The 19,596-nt window shown below is 33.4% G+C and overlaps 1 protein-coding gene across 4 annotated transcripts in view; it reads right to left on the bottom strand.

Annotated features, from left to right (window-relative positions):
• TANC2 (tetratricopeptide repeat, ankyrin repeat and coiled-coil containing 2) overlaps window positions 1-19,596 on the bottom strand; it is a 354,826-nt gene that overhangs the window by 307,758 nt on the left and 27,472 nt on the right. For all 4 annotated transcript variants that reach the window (XM_082602709.1, XM_082602710.1, XM_082602711.1 and 1 more), the window contains exon 2: window positions 7,452-7,545. In XM_082602709.1, coding sequence (XP_082458835.1) covers window positions 7,452-7,518 — 67 coding nt within the window. In that variant the 5' untranslated portion in view covers window positions 7,519-7,545. The remainder of the gene's footprint in view (window positions 1-7,451; window positions 7,546-19,596) is intronic.

Below are 19,596 nucleotides of genomic sequence, written 5' to 3'. Positions count from 1 at the left end.
AAAAAATCAGTCCGTGGTTGATACCAGTGCAGTGCCTAGCAAGAGACCATTACAATAACTAACAGCACAGGATCCTCACAGAAAACAATTCCTGCCTGAGATGAGCTTATAAACAAACTTAGAAAACACATCAGAAATGATCCACCATGAACAAATCACAAAACATCACAGAAGAATCAGTGCCCCAAGCATTAAAGGTAATATAATGATGCCAGAAAACATAAGCTTTAACACCTCCATTCTATCCCTAGTTTAAGTCTAAATCAAAGGCAGCCTCTGGCTGTTCCCAAATTTAGAATGTATCTTTTGGTCATAATGGCATTTGTGTCCTACAATGTGTTGGACAGCGCCACAAAATGAAGTGGCAATAATGCTCTTGCCTCAGTAATGCCATGGTTTTCTTTGCTCTCTTTCCTAGACATATGTCTAGCCTATGTGCCTATGTAACCAAGTATTTATAGCTAGTTTTATTTTTTTTGTTGTTTTTTTTTTTGTTTTTGCGGTACGCGGGCCTCTCACTGTTGTGGCCTCTCCCGTTGTGGAGCACAGGCTCCGGATGCGCAGGCTCAGAGGCCATGGCTCATGGGCCTAGCCGCTCCGCGGCATGTGGGATCTTCCCAGACCAGGGCACGAACCTGTGTTCCCTGCATTGGCAGGTGGACTCTCAACCACTGCACCACCAGGGAAGCCCTATAGCTAGTTTTAATGTCTTGTTAAGTCATACCCTGACCAAAATCAATTATTCCTTTTCATACTTATTTTCATTTATTCTTCCATAGAATTTTAAAGTTATTTTATTCTTCCATAGAATTTATTTATTTATTCTTCCATAGAATTTTAAAGTTATTTTACCCAACTGAAAATGAACCTGCTGTTTCCTGAATGGAACTGAAACAAATTTATGTGTAAATCCAGAAGCACGATATGTCTTTCCATTTGTCCAAGTCTTACACACTTCAATAAGTTTTCCTGTCAAATCTATTCCTGAGAATTTGATGGCTGTTATCATTGTGAATGTAATTTTTTTCTCATTTACATTTCTAATCAGGAAATATTGGTAGGGCCAAAAATGCTAACCACCTTGCCAAATTACATTATTATTTCTAGTAAATATTTACTGGATTCTCTGGGGATTTTACCTCACTTAAAAATAAAAATGACACTGTCTTGTCTTTGCCAATATTTATATTAGTCACTTTATTTTCTTGTCTTTATTGTATACTAGAACCTTCCAAACAATTTTGAAAAAGAGTGGTAATAGGAGAAATCTCTATCATGTTTCTGTTTTAATGAAAATGGCTGATCCATTTCTTTGTTTAGAATGATGCTGGCTGTTGGATTTGGTGAATACTCTTTTTTAAAGTATCCTTTTTCTATTTTAATGTTTTTAATGGCTGCTCAGATTTATAAAATGCTTTTTCAGAATACAATGATATGATAATGTGGTTTTAAATTTTTTTTCTAAGTAAAAAACTTACATTGATTTTCTGATATAGAAACGTCTTTGCATTCCTGGAACAAATTCTACTGTTGTAGTATACAATCAGGAATTATTTATATTTAACTATAAGTTTTACTTATTTTGCTCACTTTTCTTTCTGCGTCTCCTTTTTTCCTCACATTTATTTTTTATTTTGGTAGGAGACAGCCTCAAGGTATTTTTTTTCTCGCAATGGCTGTTATATTAAGGGTACTATACTTTCTGAGTTCTTGAATATCTGAAATTGACAGTATTTTGCCCCCCTCATACCTGAATGATGGTTTACCAAAACAATGATACAATGATACCAAATAGTGGCATTAGTTACATCAAAGAAACATATTGGAACTGCTACTAATTACTTGCAAGATTTTAAATAATAAAAACAACAGTTAAGAAAAATATAAATAAACATTTAATTTTTAGAAAACATAAAAACACACATTATTTCTTTATAACTCATAATTCAAAAGAGCCACACAGTTGTCTTTTCACAAAACAAGAGTTCCAAGTCCTATGTACATCAGAAACAATTTTCACATCATAAAACTGAATTAAGCTATAAAATTCAAAGCTGATATTCACATATCCTTAGAGGGAAAACTTTGCCTGAGAAAATTCATTTGTTATTACTCGATATAAAATCTATTTCTGTTAAATATTTATCTAGTGCCCCACACAAGAGTTGAGATCAATTATTTAAAGGACAAATTAGAACAGTCAATTTCCTTTATTACAAGTGCTTTTCAAACTAAAAACTAAATTGGTTCCCTAAAACAAAACAAAACAAATGATTATGCCATGAGAAAACTTACCTTACTAATTTTAAAAATAAGCCATGAGCCAAAAGTTAATATAAAGAATAAAGTACCCACCCAATTATTCATTAATGATTAAAGAAAAAAACTGTAACGATGAAAACATTAATGATATCATCCCATAAACACACTTTCTTTTAATATCAAATTTATTCTTGCTTTGGAATACTTGTCTTAGAGAACATTTGGAAAAAAATACTGCTTCTCTATAAATTCTTGCCATATAGAATACAAATCACTATTTTTATAACTACTCTAATTTACAATTACTCTAAATTATAAACGTTTTACATGAAAAGCCATGGAGAAAAATACACACTAGAATAAGACCCCCCGAAATCATTATTGACATAATTAAATACCTAGTAAATCAAAATAATAAGCTTTAATAATACAGTAGAACCTTGACATATATGGATTTAATAATATGATTGCTACTAAAGCAGTAGTTACTCAGAAGTCTAGGATACAATAATTTGTAATTTTGCTAAAGCACAAATTTGGTGTCTACCTCTAATAAGGGTAGTATGTGGAAATAAATCACTCACCTGGTACTCAGGGCAAAAAGTCTACCCAGCATCTGCATCTTACTATGGCTTTACTGTTTTCTACTAGTTATTTTATATGGATTAGTTGTTGTGAAGTGACAGAAAATCCTACTGCTGGTGTCAAAAGTGAACAACTGTAGGTGTCTAAGGAAATCATAGTTCTTGACCAGAAAATAAATTTTGGATAAACCATTTCTTTAAGTGTCAAATGTGGAGGCAGCTTGGATCTCTGACATGTATGAGTTACTGTGTGTGTGTGTGTGTGTGTGTGTGTGTGTGTGTGTGTGTGTGTGTGTGTGTGTGTGTGTGTGTGTGTGTGTGTGTCTTTCAAAAAGTGACCAGTGGGGTGACGTCAACTATTATTCGTCTTCTGCTAAATCCAGTTAATGTCTGGGGAGATGCAATACCTAAATGCAATGTAGTTCTCTGGATTCAATTCTGGAACACAATGAGGAGTTTAACGAAAAAGCTAATGAAATCCAAATAAAAGTGTGGAGTTTAATTAATAGCAATATACCAATGTTGGTTTCTTAGTTTTGACAAATGCACCATGGTAATATAAGATGTAACAGTTGGGAAAATTAGGTAAAGGATATACAGGAATTCTCTGTACTATCTTTGCAACTTTTCTGTAAAACTAAAATTAACCCAAAATGAAAAGCTCATGAAAAAAAAAAAGAGGCATAGGAGGAAATAAAATTATATTAGTAAAAACCAACAGAAACAGACACATTTAGAGTTAGAAAAATATAGATATAAATATAGTAGGTCTACATTTATAAAAGATAAGAGACAAGATGGAGAATAGTACTGACAAAGAACAGAAAAAAATAAAAACCTAATGGTGTCTACCTGCAGACTGTTTTTAAGTTGAAAGGGGAAAATTAGTATCTATATAGCAGAGAAACTGGACAGTACACTGATTTGGTCATCAAAATCACTAATGAGTGACAGATGGACATTATGTGCCTCCAGCTGTGATAACCCAAGAAGAAAAGAACATATGTAACATTCAGACCATAGAAACATACCCTGAATCTAATCATTAAAAAAAATCAGAACAAATATAAAATTAGGAGCATTCTAGTTATTCTTCAAACATGTCAAGAAAGGCTGAGAAACTGTTTTGAATTAAATGAGAGTAAAAAGACATAACAAGTAATATAATACCTTATTCTAGACTGGATCTTGGAAAGGAAGGGGGAAAATTCTTTTTTAAACAATTACTAGGTAAACTGACAAAATTTGGAGAATAGATGGTAGATTGGATAAAAGTATTATATCAATCTTAAACTGCTTGAGGTTGATAACTGGACTGTGGTATAAAAAAGAATTTCCTTAAGAAATACCCATTGAAAATTTTAGGAGTAAAGGGGCATGATGTATTTAACCCACCCTCAAGTGATTTAAAAAGTGAGTGAGAGAGAAAGGGTTAAGTAGGGGAGAAACGGAGACACTGTGCGTGTGTACTTATAAAGAGAGAATGATGAAACAAGTGCAGTGAAAAGTTCATGAATCTGTGCAAGGGTATATGGAGTTCTTTGTACTACTGCTGCAACCTTTCAGTAAGCTTAAAATTATTTCCAAATTTTGGGAATTCCCTGGAGGTCCAGTGGTTAGAACTCTGTGCTTTCACTGCCAAGGGCCTGGGTTCAATCCCTGCTCGGGGAACAAGGATCCCGCAAGCCACACGGCGTAGCCAAAAAAAATTAATTAAAAAAAGTATTTCCAAATTTAAAAAAAAAATTTTTTAAGCAAATGGAAGTTCTAGAACTGAAATATACAAAAACTAAAATTAAGAACTGAATGTGGTTAAGAGCAGATTATATACCAATGAAGAGTGAATCAGTGAACTATAAGATAGATAAAAAGAAAATATCCAGCATAAAGCATATAGAGACAAAAGGATAGAGAGTGTAAGAGACACAGATGACATGCATGTAGTCTATCAAATGCATAACTGGAATCCTCGAAAGAAAGGAGAAAGAGAAAAAGGGGAAAAAAATAAAATTTGAAGAGATAATGAGTAATAGCTTTCCAAAACTGATGAAAGTCATCAAGCCACAGGTTCAAAAAACCCTACAAACATAAATAAATAGGAGAAACAAAGGCAGATTAAAAGGAAAACCACTCCTAGGCACATCAATGTAAATGTAGAAAACTAAAAACAAAGAGAAAAATGACAGATTGCCTTTAAAGAGGGAGCAATTAGACTGACAGTTGACTTTTCACCAGAAATAATTCAAGAAGCCAGAAGACAATGAACAATATTTCAAAGTGCTGAAAGAAAATAATTGCCAACCTATAATTCCACTCCCAGCAAAAACATCCTACAAAAATAAAGGCAAAATAAAGACACTTTCAGATAACTAAACGCAAAGTAAAATCACCACATCAAGATCCCAACTAAAGGAAATTTTAAAGGGTGTTCTACAAACAAAAAGAAATTTGGTGATCCCATCTAGAAAGTAAAGGAAGCAGGAGGGAACGAATATCAATAAAAATGTAAAATATGTGAATAAACCCAAACAACAGTGACTACATAAAACAATAATAATGTCTTGTGGTGTTTAAATACATATAGGTGAAAAGATTCTAAGGCTCTTCCATTGTCCAGGAAGGGGGTAAAAGTACCAATTGATACCAAACTTTGATTGATGTTTTAATCTTTAAGCTAACCACTGAATGAATTATAAGAGTATATAATCTCCAAGTCAATAAGGAGAGATATAGAATATAAAAAATCTTTTCATCAATCCAAAATAAAGCAATAAAGGAGAGAGAAAAAGCATAGAACAGGCAGGACAAGCACAAAACACACAGCAATATGTTATATTTAAACCCAAATATATCACTGGTTGAATTACTGTAGATGAACCAGCATCTCCCTTAAGAGAAAAACTTGTCTGAATGAATAAAAAAAGAAAATTCAACTATGTGCTATTAACAGTATAACCATATATATATGTTGAAAATAAAAGAATGGAACAAATTATACCTTATAAATACTAATCAAAAGAAAGCTAGTATAGCTATACTAACATTAGACAAAGTCAACTTTCAAACAAAAGGCATTATTAAAAATACAGGGCTTCCCTGGTGGCGCAGTGGTTGACAGTCCACCTGCCAATGCAGGGGACACGGGTTCGTGCCCTGGTCCGGGAAGATCCCACATACCATGGAGCAGCTGCGCCCGTGAGCCATGGCCACTGAGCCTGCGCGTCCGGAGCCTGTGCTCCACAACGGGAGAGGCCACAACAGTGAGAGGCCCACGTACCGAAAAAAAAAAAAAAAAAAAAAAAAAAATACAGAGGGACATTTCGTTATGGTAAAACAGTTAATTCACCAGGAAGATATAATAAATCTAAATTTCAATGTATCTAATAAGATATCTTTCAAATACAGACAATTCTACAATCATAGTGTGAGATTTAATCACACCTTTCTCAGTAAACAATTTTTAAAAAATAAGTTAGGATATAAAACGTTTGAGGACTACCATTAACAAAAACTGACCCACACTACACCTAATAACTGCAGAATCCACATTATTTGGTGCATCTAGAACATTAGACTAAACTGATCATATGCTGAGCTGTAAGGGAAATCTCAATAAATATGAAAAGAATAAAATACAGGATAGGTTCTCTGATAAGAGTACAATTAAGCTAAGTTAATAAGATAACCAGGAAATCATCAACTGTTTGGAAATTAACAATTACACTTTAAATACCTATGGATCAAGAAGAGATCACAAGGAGAGCTAAAAAACATTTTGAAGAGAATGATAATGAACATACTACTTATGAAAATTTGTAAAATGCATAAAAATTAGGAAATTGAAAAGATTAAAAGGATATAATAGCAACAAAGATATACTGTATAGCCCAGGGGATTATACCCATTATCTTATAATAACCTATAATGGAATATAATCTGCAAAAATACTGAATCACTATGATGCACACCTGAAACTAACACAATATTGTAAATCAACTATACTTCAATTAAAGAAAAGAACATGATAAATACCAACAACCCATTTGCAGAAAACAAACATTTAGTACATTAATCTTCAACATTTCTCCCCAAAAAGTATCTATACAGCTTTGGTTTGTTTTTACCTTAAAAGCCTAAGAATTATACTCTTGTTATTTTAAAAAAATCTTTATTTTAATGACTAGAAAAATGTTCAACTTATATTTCACTTTCTGTATAACCCTTTGAGGACAGTTTCTATTATTTTTAGTCTCATTCCCCAAAGAGTATCTAGGACTGAAATAATTTTACATGTTAATTCAAAAGTAAATTTAGGTGTAGAAAGTCTTTAGTACATAGTTCACAGAACCATTATACTCTCATATATTAGAAATAAATATTTTTCTTTCATAAACTCTTCCTTTACCTGACTATTCCTGATGAGTGTTCATCAAGTGTTCCTCTTAATAAAGAGTCTGACAGCCTATAGGAATGTACACTTTCTTTTTTTCTAAATTAAATAAGCCATTTAATAAATATATAAAGTGTTGTAGCACTAATTCAGATCCCTACGAGAACTTTCTTTTCTAAAACATCACACAGAATAAATGTAGCAGAGTCACTCACCACTTGATCTGTTCTTACGACTTGATTTCCCTCCAGTAAGAAGCATCTTGAGACTATTCCGAAACATGGTTGTGCTATTCTAGTATTCACAAAACTGTAAAAGAAAATGTGGGAAAACGTTAGAAAACTTGGTTTTCTATTCAAAATACTATTAAGAATTAATTTTAAATGTGCTATAAGGAATTAACTACTCTGTTTAAATACATAGTACAGAAATTTTAACTACATGAGAGAAACATTTACTTAAATAATTTAATTAAACATTTATGTTGTTTCTTAAAAATATACTATAATACTTTGAGTACCCTAAGAGACAAAGGTAGACATCACTGAGGGTACACAGAAATAGAAAATAATTAGGTAGCTATAAATACAGTTTACCCTTCCACCAGGCTCTCCATTTCTTGGACAATCTTCCCATATGCTCAATACACACACCCAAAGTCTAAGAGTTCAGAACTTAAGAATAGATGCCTATTTCCCATTGGTCAAGCCAGAATTCCATCTCACAAGACTCCTAATATACATGAGTACACCAGTATACAGATATACTACTAACCTCTTTATGTCCCACTCCTATCAAAGGAAAATCCTGCTGATTGTGCTTTGGATTATGTCCTCTCTCACCTCAAGAACTTTTATCTAAAAGTCATCTTCCTTTTCTCTCTCTCGCAGCTTTAATTCTTTTCTCTCTACTGAATCATTCCAGTCATAACATAAACACGCTAGTACGTCCTAACCAAACACAAATATTAAGCCCCTCTCTGTATTCCCACAAGGACCAATTACTGCTCCTATATCCTTGCTCTGCACAGCAAAATTTCCCAAGTGTCAGTACTTGGCACCTGCAGCAGATTGAACCGAGCAAATGTGAGTTAGAACAGAGGTTAACAGAAAATCTCCGAACCAAAGCACAGAGAAATTAAAGGTTGAAAACTACAGAAGAGTATGAGAGGCATATGGAATCCTTTGAAAGGTTCTAACATACATATCATTGAAATCCCAGAAAAAAAGAGAGAAAAAATAAGCAAGAAACGTTATCTGAAGTGACAACAATCAAGAATTTCCTAAAACTGATGAGACATAAAGCCACATCTTTAAGCAGCTAGGGAAAAAAATAAACACACTGAAAGAAGCAACAATCAATAGACTGAGAGATAACTTTCAACAGAAATGCTGAATGGCACAAGACAATGGAATGACTGCTTAAAATTTCTGAAAGAAAAGAGGTGCCAATCAAGAAATCTATTCACAGTTTAAAATGTTTTGAAAAATGAAAATGAAATAAAGGTGATTTCAGAACAAAAACAAGGAATTTATCAGTAAAAGAAATAGTAAAAGGGAGTTCTTCCAACTGAAGGAAAATAATACTAGAAAAAAAACATAGAAATGCAAAAAGGAAGAGCCATAGAAAAGTAAGTATATTGGCAAATATGAATGAACAATAATTGTAAAAAAATATAACATTACTAACTTGTGAAGTTTAAAATATATAGAGATTTTAAATGCATAACGACAATGACAGAAAAGTGAGGAGTGGGGTAAACGAAGTTAAACTGTCCAAGATATGTCTACATTGTGCAGGAAGTGGCAGAAGTAATAATTTACACTAGACTGCAACAACTCAAAATTCATGTAGTAATTTCTAGGACAGCCATTAAAAGCTAACTGAGGTGAGAAAAAGAATGATTAAAATATCTGACTGAACTAAAGAAGGTAAGAAGTGAGAGAAAAAGCACAGTACCTGTGGATAAAATATAAAACAAATAGTATGTTGGTAGCTTTAAACTTAAATTACATCTGTTATTATGTTAAATACTCTACTAAAAGACTATTTATGGACACAGAAAGATTAAATATAAAATGATGAGGGCTTCCCTGGTGGTGCAGTGGTTGAGAGTCCGCCTGCCGATGCAGGGGACACGGGTTCATGCCCCGGTCCGGGAAGATCCCACATGCCGTGGAGCGGCTAGGCCCGTGAGCGATGGCCGCTGAGCCTGCGCGTCCGGAGCCTGTGCTCCACAACGGGAGAGGCCACAACAGTGAGAGGCCCGTGTACCACAAAAAAAATAATAAATAAATAAAAATAAAATAAAATAAAATAAAATAAAATAAAATGATGAGAAAAGATATACCACACAAAAAACAATTAAAAAGAAGCTAGCATAGCTATGCCAATATCAGACAAAGTAGACAAGGCAAGATATTTCTTAATAATTAAAAAGTCATACCAACAAGAAGATACCCTAATTCTAAACCTCAATGGACCCAACAACAAAGCTTAAAAATATATAAAGCAAAAATATCCAAGACTAATAGATGATACAGACAAATCCATAATCACGTGGGAGACTAACACACATTTGTCAATAGCTACAAGATCAAGCAAACAAAAAATTCACTTAAGATATATTGATAGAAGATTTGAACTACATAATTAACCAACTAGACTTACCAAGTATATGTATAGTACACTCTTCCAAATAAAAAGAGAATACACAAACTATACACAAAACATATACCAAAATGGACCATATGCTGGGTTATAAAGCAAGTCTCAATAAATTTCAAAGCACTGAACTCTTTGGGAGTATATTCTCTGACTACAATACAAATTATTACATGTGAATAATTTTTAAAAATTGAGAAAATCCCCTACTGCTTGAAAATTAAGTGATGCACTTCTAAATAACCCATGAGTCAAAAAAAGTAAATAAATCACAATGGAAATTTAAAAATATTTGCCATGAATGATAATGAAAAAATGACTTAGGGAAACATATGGGATGTAACTAAAGCAATGCTTATAAATAAATGTATACCTTAAATGCAGTATTAGAACAGAAGGGTCAAAATCAATAGCTAAACTTCTATCTCAAGAAGTTCAAAAACAAACAGCAAACCAAATCCAAAGAAAGTAAATGGAAAGAAAGTGTAAAGAGTAAAAATGAGTGAAGCAGAAAATAAATCCAAAATGGATAAAATCAACAAAGTCAAACACTGGATTTCTGAAAAGTAGCAAAATTGAAAAACCTAGTAGCAAGGCTGATCAAGAAAAACAGATGGAAATTACCAATATAAGGAATGAAATAGGGGACATCATTTCAGATACTAAAGCCTTCTTCTAAATAGGAAGATATACGAACCACTTTACAACAAATTTAACATTTTACATGAAACAAATTCTTTGAAAAATACAACTTAATGAAACACAAAGTTGAGCAGAAAATCTCAACTAGCTCTATCTCTATTAAAGAAACTGAATTTATCAAAACTTTTCCCACAAAGTAAAGTACCGGGCCAGACTATTTCACTGGTGAAGTCTGGCAAACATTTAAGAATAACACCAATCTTATAAAAATTCTTTAAGAAAATAAAAATCATACTTCCCAACACATCTTAAGAGGGCAACATGATCTTAATCACAAAATCTAACAGATTATAAGAAAAGACAATTACAGATTACATACCTCATGAACATCGATTCAAAAATCCTTAACGAAAAACACTGAAAACTACAAAAGGTTGCTTTAAAAAGAATTAAAGAAGACCTAAATAAGTACAGACAGGCACACCTCGGAGATATTGTGGGTTTGGTTCCAAACCACTGCAAAAAAGTAAATACTACAATAAAGTGAGTCACACGAATTTTTTGGTTTCCCAGTGCATATGAAAGTTATGTTTACTCTATACTGTAGTCTATTAAGTATGCAATACCATTATGTCTGAGAAAACAATGTATTATATATACCTTAATTTTAAAATAGTTTAATGCTAAAAAATGCTAACCATCACCCAAGCCTTCAGCAAGTTATAGTGAGAACATCAAAGATCACTGATCACTTACAGAAAATAAACTAGTGGTTACCAAAGGGTCTCAAGAGGCAAATTAGGGGTATGGGATTAAGATATACAAAGTACTGTGCATAAAATAGATAAGCAACAAGGATATATTGTATAGCACAGGGAATTATAGCCATTATCTTGTAGTAACTTTTAACGGAGTACAATCTGTAAAAATATTGAATCACTATGCTGTATATCTGAAACCAATATAATATTGTATAAATCATACCTCAATTTTTAAAAAGATCATTGATCACAGATCACCATAACAAATATAATAAAAAATGCAAATGTTTGAAATATTGCAAGAACTACCAAATTGTGACAGAGACATGAAGTGAACAAATACTGTTGGAAAAACGGTGCCAATAGACTTGCTCGACTCAGGGTTGCCACAAACCTTCAATATGTAAAAAACACAATATCTGCAAAGCACAGTAAAGTGAAGCATAGTAGAACAAGGTATGCCTATATACTATGTTCACAGATTGGAAGGTTCAATATCATTAAACGGTCAATTCTCCCTAATTGCTCTAAAGAAACAATACAATCTCAACCAAATTCCAGCAGGCATTTTTTTGTGTGTGTGTAAATTGATAAGTTGATTCTAAAATGCATATGGCACTGCAAAGAGCCTAGAACATCCAAAGAAATCTTGGAAACTACCAAAAAAAGCTAAAGCACTTATAAGACCTGAAATCAAGACTTACTCTATAAAGCTCCAGTACACGACTGTCGTAAGATTCATCAAATAGATCAATGGAACAGAACAGCTAGTGCAGAAAAAGACCTATACTTAATACCGTCATTTGTTTTCAACAAAGTCATTAATAGGTAAAGCAAAGTCTTTTCGACAAATGGTGGTGGAACAAATATATATCCATTTTTAAAAACTTAACCTTGATCTGTGTCTCACACTATACATGAAAATTAATTCAAAGTAAATCAAACATCAAACATCACATAAATGCTAAAATCATAAAGCTTTTAGAAGAAAACACAGGAGAATATCTTCATTATTTAGAGGCAGGCAAAGGATTCTTAGACACAGCAGGTAATAACCATAAAAATTCATTAAAATGTAAAAAAAAATCTGCTCATCAAAAATAACATTAAGTAAATGAATAGACAAATCACAAACTGGGAGAAATTATGCACAAAACACATATCTAATACAAATAAACATCCAAGATATATAAAAAACACCTACAACTCGATAATAAAGAGACAATTCAATTTTTTTTTTGCTGTACGCGGGCCTCTCTCACTGTTGTGGCCTCTCCCGCTGCAGAGCACAGGCTCCGGATGCGCAGGCTCAGCGGCCATGGCTCACGGACACAGCCGCTCCGCGGTACGTGGGATCTTCCCTGACCGGGGCACGAACCCGTGTCCCCTGCATCGGCAGGCAGACTCTCAACCACTGCGCCACCAGGGAAGCCCCAGAGACAATTCAATTTTTAAATGGGTAAAAGATTTGAATAGACACTTTAAAAAAAAAGATATATCTTCTTTTTTAACACACATATAAAAGGAGCTCAACATTCTGTCATTGGGTAAATACAAATTACAATGAGCTACCTCTATATTCCCACCAGAAGAGCTAATTTTTTAAAGTCTGACAATATCAAATATTGACCGGGATGGAGAGCAACTGAAATTCTTAATACATTGTTTTAGGAGTATAATGATACAATTGCTTTGGAGAGTTTATTATAAAACTAAGCATATACCTGACATATGACTCCACCCCTTACATATTTACCCAGGAGAAATGAAAACATATGTGCTTAAAAAGACTAGTACAACAATTTTCATAGCAGCTTTATTCATAACAGCCAAAAACTAGCTCAAGTGCCCATCAACAGGAAGATGGATAAACTCTGGGATCTTCTTACAGTGGAATACTACTCAGCAATAAAAAGGTATGAACTATTCATATGTTCAACAACATAGATAAATCTCAAAATATAATATGCTGAGTGAAAGAAACTTACATTAAAATGTATGCAGTAATATATGGTAAGAAAAAAATCAGAATAATGGTTGTGTCTTAGGAATAGATATGAGAATTAACTGAGAAAAGGCATGAGTAACTTTTCCAGTATGATGGTAATATTCTGTATCTTGAGGGAGCTTGGGATACACATATGCATACATTTGTCAAAACTCAGCCAATGTTCACACCAGATTTATGCATCATATTGCATATAAATTTTACTTCAGAAGAAAAAAGTAAGAAAATATTCAACTTTACTTAATGATATTCATGCTTAAATATTTAGAGGAAAGCATACTGATATATCCAATTACTTTGAAATGCATTAAAAAAATAAGACAAAATGATGGATGGATAGAGGGAAGTGAAGGCACACATGTAATAAAGCAATTATAGCAAAATGTTAACACAAGATTCTAAGTAGTAGATATACATGTGTTAAATGTAAAATTATGTTAAATATCTATATGTTTGAACTTTTTTATATGAGGTAAAAACACACTGCCACAAAAGAAACTCTAGGCCCAGATGATTTCAACAATTTAAGGAAGAAATAATATCAATCTTACACAAATTGGTCCAGACCACAGAAGAATAGGAAGCATTTCCAAACATGTTTTCTAAAGACAGCATAAGCTTGATAACAAAAGTCAACAAGGTTGTTACAGGAAAGAAATGTTACAGACCTCTCTTTTGCCATAAGTACAAAAATTCTAAATAAAATATTGGCAAAATCAAATCTACCAATATATAGATCAGGACCAAGTGGTGGTTTAAGTCAGAAATGAAAAATGATTTAACACAAGAAAATCAATATAATTTACCATGTAACAAAAGAAATAAATCATATTATCAATAGATGAGGGCCTCCCTGGTGGCGCAGTGGTTGAGAGTCCGCCTGCCGATGCAGGGGATACGGGTTCGTGCCCCGGTCTGGGAGGATCCCATATGCCGCGGAGCGGCTGGGCCCGTGAGCCATGGCCGCTGAGCCTGCGCGTCCGGAGCCTGTGCTCCGCAACGGGAGAGGCCACAACAGTGAGAGGCCCGCGTACGGAAAAAGAAAAAAAAAAAAAAAAAAAAAAAAAAAGAAACAAAACCAATTGATAAAATTCAACATTATTTTTTTAAAAACTTACATAAAACAAGAAATAAAAGAGAAGCTCTTTAATATCATAAAGTGTATCTTTTAAAAAGCCTATAGAGGACTTCCTTGGTGATGCAGTGGTTAAGAATCTGCCTGCCAATGCAGGGGACACGGGTTCAATTCCTGGTCCGGGAAGACCCCACATGCCGCAGAGCAACTAAGCACGTGCACCACAGCTACTGAGCCTGCGCTCTAGACCCGGTGAGCCACAACTACTGAGCCCACGAGCCACAACTACTGAAGCTTGCGCACCTACAGCCCATGCTCCGCAACAAAAGAAGCCACCACACTGCAACAGGGTAGCCCCCGCTCGCCGCAACCAGAGAAAGCCCGTGCACAGCAATGAAGACGCAACGCAGCCAAAAATAAATAAATTTATTTTAAAAAATTAAAAAATAAAAAGCCTATAGCAAACATCATACTAAGTGGTGAATGACTGCAAACATTCCCCCTGAGACTGAAGAATGTGACCACCTATTATCACTACTTGCACTTAACATGGCCCTGAAGGTCTTAGCCAGTACAAATAGGTAAGAACATGAAATAGAAAGTATAAAGAACGAGAACAAAAATGCCACTTTCACAAACAGTATGATTACTTACTTAGAAAACCTAAAAGAATTTATAAACCATTAGAATTAATAAGTGAATTTAGCAAGGTCATTAGGATACAGTGTAAAACAAGATTTAAGGTGAACATCAAAAAAATAACTTAATCTTTTTCCAGTGAAGATAAATATGGTGATGAATCCTAAAAATATTTCAATCATTTATGAAATATTCCTTTTATATATGCATCTTGAGAGCCATTTTTAGGGTTTCTGCCCCCTAATCTTACTTTAAGAGACTATCTGAGAAGTAAAAGTTCCAAGCTTGATAAGTACTTACTTCACTAATATTTGAAAGACTTGAAAAATTTGTTTTATATGTAGGGATAAATAAAAAATATACTTCATGCTTTAAAACATACCATGAAATTTAAATAGCAAACTTTAGAATTCTTAAATTTATATTTTCTTAGAAGAGAATGAACAACTATTTTCTTATATATCAGATTCTCTGCATATATACAAGTGAGAAAAATATATATTATATAAAATATTATACACATGATTTCATTTAGTCCTCATCAAAACCTCCATAAGATAGGTAGTATTTGCTTCATTTTAAAGAAAAGGAAGCTGAATTAAAAGCAAAATAGCGTGTCCACAGTTATACAGCGAATAAATGCTTAAGGTCATATTTGAACCCGTGCTCTTTGTCCTCCTCCTCAGTGTCTCTTCTTAAATAAGAAACACTTAATAAATCTATTTAAAAGAGCTGAAACTATGAAATTTCTAAATCTAGTGGTCCAAATTAAAACTCCCAGAAGCAGTATTCCATTTGGTTCTTGTTTTTAAACTACGTTTAATTTATTTATCTTTTTGTGGCACTACCACATACTTACTTTACCTTACTTTAGTAAATTTTTTTTTAAAGTACTGCTACAGGTTGGCATTAGTCTTTGCAAATGCATCAAGAAAAATTACGACAAAACTCATTTGGGGGTGGGGGGAGAAAAGATATCCTGCTTTAGTGGACACTATGATGTCCCACCCAGATCCTCATTACAGGATCAGTGCATCCGTCCCTCCAGGTGTTATTATTGGCTGAGAGCTGCTCCCCCTTCGCCAGAGAACTGCTCTAGACCGACTAGAGCCACCAATGACTCATTAGTGCAGGAGTACAAAAGACCAGCTCCTTTTAACTCAAGGAGGGCAACTCTGTGGAATGATTTATGCTCCAAAGCCCTCGCCCATCTCTTTCTATTCTTTATTTTTCTTCAAATACTGATCTCTAAATAATGTATTATATACCTGTTTTTTTACTGTCAGTTCCCCCACTAGACTATAAGCTTCACAAGGGTATGAAAGCTGCTTATTTAACTCACTGCTGCAAGCCCATAACTGGAGAATAATGCCTGGTAAACAGCAGGTACCAAATAAATATTTATTGAATTAATCAATTAATTTCTTTAGTTTGTATATCACTGTCCAAATCGAATCTCTTGTAGAGAAATCTGATTTTCCTCTTTTTATCCTCGATGCCTAGCTCATAGGAGGTTCTCAACACTTCTTAAATTAGTAAATAAATCAATGAATAATTGAGCAAAGACTTGATTAATCAGATTATTAACTTGGTAAAGAGGTAAACGGATGTAATATAAGTAAGCTTCAATAGACAAAAACAGGTTATGAACTAACTAGAATAATGAAGACTAAGATGATTGTGCGTCAGAGAAGGATACAGAAATTTTAGGCAAGTCCAAATTTTTATCTGAGGAAAAATCAAGAAAATTCTAGACATACTTCAAACTTCTGCCTAACTCAGACCTTACGACTATATATGTATAGTTCTTCAAAGTTTCAAAAAGAAAAAAAAAGTATAGGCACAGATTTTTATTAGAAGAAAAATGAATTATTGCTTAAAATTTACAACTAGGAGTAAAAAAGAATAAAAATTTTATATCTAAAAATAAACCAAGATAACATTCTACAGTTAATTTAAGTAAAAAATGATGACGGGTGAAATAAATTAATTATAATGAAAATCACCTTTTGAAGTATAGAGGGGGTTTTTTTGGTCTTTGGTAGTCCTAAAACATTTTATAAAAATTGACTAAAATGTATAAAGAATGAAATGAAACATAAAATACTTATTTAAGGCTAATTATCCATCTCATTGCTACATTTTGATAAAATGACTTTCTTATTCAAGTTAACCCACCACTAGAAAATTTATTGTAAAAAATATTAATACAGAAACTCTACAAAACTGAAGCTAAGTGGAAAATGACAGTTTGATCTAATTGGATTTATGACAGTAATATATGGCTAAATTTCACCCTACTTTTCCAAGTTTTAGATCCAAATTTTTTTAAATTTTAACTCTCTAGGAGAAATAATCAAATAAATTCCTGGCAAGTGAATCTCTGGCAGGAGAAAAACGAACAACATTCACAGACCCCCAATCATTTCTAATTGTCTTGTACTTAACTGATTCAAACCTTACGTTATCTACATGACCCCGAAGCTTCTATGTTTGTGACACCTGGCTTAAACCATTCAGGAAAAGTATTGACTATTCTGGCCCTAATGGTCCACCAAGGCTGGAAATTCAATGTCCTATCTCAATACCTTCTTGCACTATTTTATTAGTGGATAATCAATTTTCATTTTCAATGTTCATCCCTCCTGCACATAGAAAGCCCTTTTCTTATCCTGTTATTCAAAAAAGGAGCACAATATCCCCCTTCATTTAAATATTTATGTAATAATAATGTAATCAAATTAACTCTTAAGCACTTCTGCACTATTCAGGCTAAATAATCGCAGAATTCCCTTTAACTTTTCCATATCAGACATTTTGCGTTCTGTTAGCCAGCTTCAAAAAAAAAAAAATCTGTGTTCCTAAATCATCTTCCATTATCAGTGGTTTGGTATTATTTTTATTCTTATTTCTGGTTTTGTGGTAGATTGACTTATTCTTACTTTTTTGTTGTTTTCTCATTCTAGAAACAAGTTGCTTGACATTGGAACTACGCCTAGTAGATAAAGTATACTATTAACATGCTGTTAAAGTTCTACAGGATCTGAAGAAAATGTTTTCAACAGTAAGAAAATAAAAAACAAGGAAAAGTAATAAATTAAGATATTGTCTGTAGAATTTTAATTACAAAAACAAGAATACATACTGATCCAAATGATGAATTAAGTATTATCTTTCCCTATCCAGAAAACCAACAAAATCTCCTTCTAGAATTCTCTCCACAATATTAATTTGGATACTGCCTTTATCAGAGTCCCCTTGAAAACAAATCTGTTGGTATAACTGTGAAAAGTAAACTAGAGATCTTTAAAGTAAATGCCACTCATTTCTGAGCATTTATTACCCTTCCCTTCAGAGAAATTTTTGCAAGGGAAAAAAACACACACACATACCCATGCTTACTAAACATTTCAAGGAAAAATTTTAAACTTTATAGGGAAATATACAGTGGTTAGTGATGCAGATATGATGGAAATGTTGGAAAATATAATATCATTTTATAATACATGGTTTTAATGGAAGATGCTAAGCACTTAAATACATATCCTTGATTTTAAAATATCTAAAAGATAGCTTATTCCTCATACAGACAACCTTAAAGAAAACATGGCACAAGAATGTAATTAATGACTATAAAGTTGTTTAGTGTTTATTTAGTATATGTTTATCTCACTACACTGTAAAAGCGAGGTTACCACTGAAAACCTGGCACCAGACACAGAAGCTGGTACATAAAAGGCATTTAGTGAGTATCTGTTAAAGGCATGAGGGGGGTTCCAAAAATGGACTCACAAATAATCTAAGAGAGAAATAGAGAAGAACAGAAGATCTCAAAAAAGTATGCACATAACTATAACAGGAGAAGTAAATAACCAATGACAAATGCAATAATGTGAACCATAAGAATATTAGTTAAAAAATAAATCCAGGGCTTCCCTGGTGGCGCAGTGGTTGAGAGTCCGCCTGCCGATGCAGGGGACACGGGTTCGTGCCCCGGTCCGGGAGGATCCCACATGCCGCGGAGCAGCTGGGCCCGTGAGCCATGGCTACTAAGCCTGCGAGTCTGGAGCCTGTGCTCTGCAACGGGAGAGGCCACAACAGTGAGAGGTCCGCGTACCGCAAAAAAAATAATAATAAAAAATAAATAAATCCAGCAGCACAAACTCGGGCTTTTGAAAAAAGGTAAAAACTCTATGTTAAAAAAAAAGGATAAACAATGATAGGACAAAATCAATACAAGAAAGAAGAATCATCTGTCCCCTATCTGGAAATCGCACGTTTTTCCATCTGTGAAAGGCATGTTGAATGACCAGTATATTATCAAGAATGGCTTTCCAGTGAATGTTGACTGAGGTAAATTGCTAGATGTGTCAGATACATTCCATTAAATAACTCCGGAAGTACCTACAATTAATCAAAGATAAGAGACGGTGACAATATAAAGATGGAAGGACTAAGGGAAAATCCAGAGTATCCAGTATAATATACAATAATCATAAAATGTCTGCTCATACTATAAGTTTTGTGAACAAGTTATATCCAGAGAAGTCTTTGGACTGAACAAAATTAGC

This window comes from Mesoplodon mirus, assembly GCF_964341445.2.
Source record: "Mesoplodon mirus genome assembly, chromosome: 18".
NCBI classification, from domain to species: domain Eukaryota; kingdom Metazoa; phylum Chordata; class Mammalia; order Artiodactyla; family Ziphiidae; genus Mesoplodon; species Mesoplodon mirus.
Note: the sequence above shows the minus strand (reverse complement) of the source record. Positions and strands in the feature narration are given on the sequence as shown.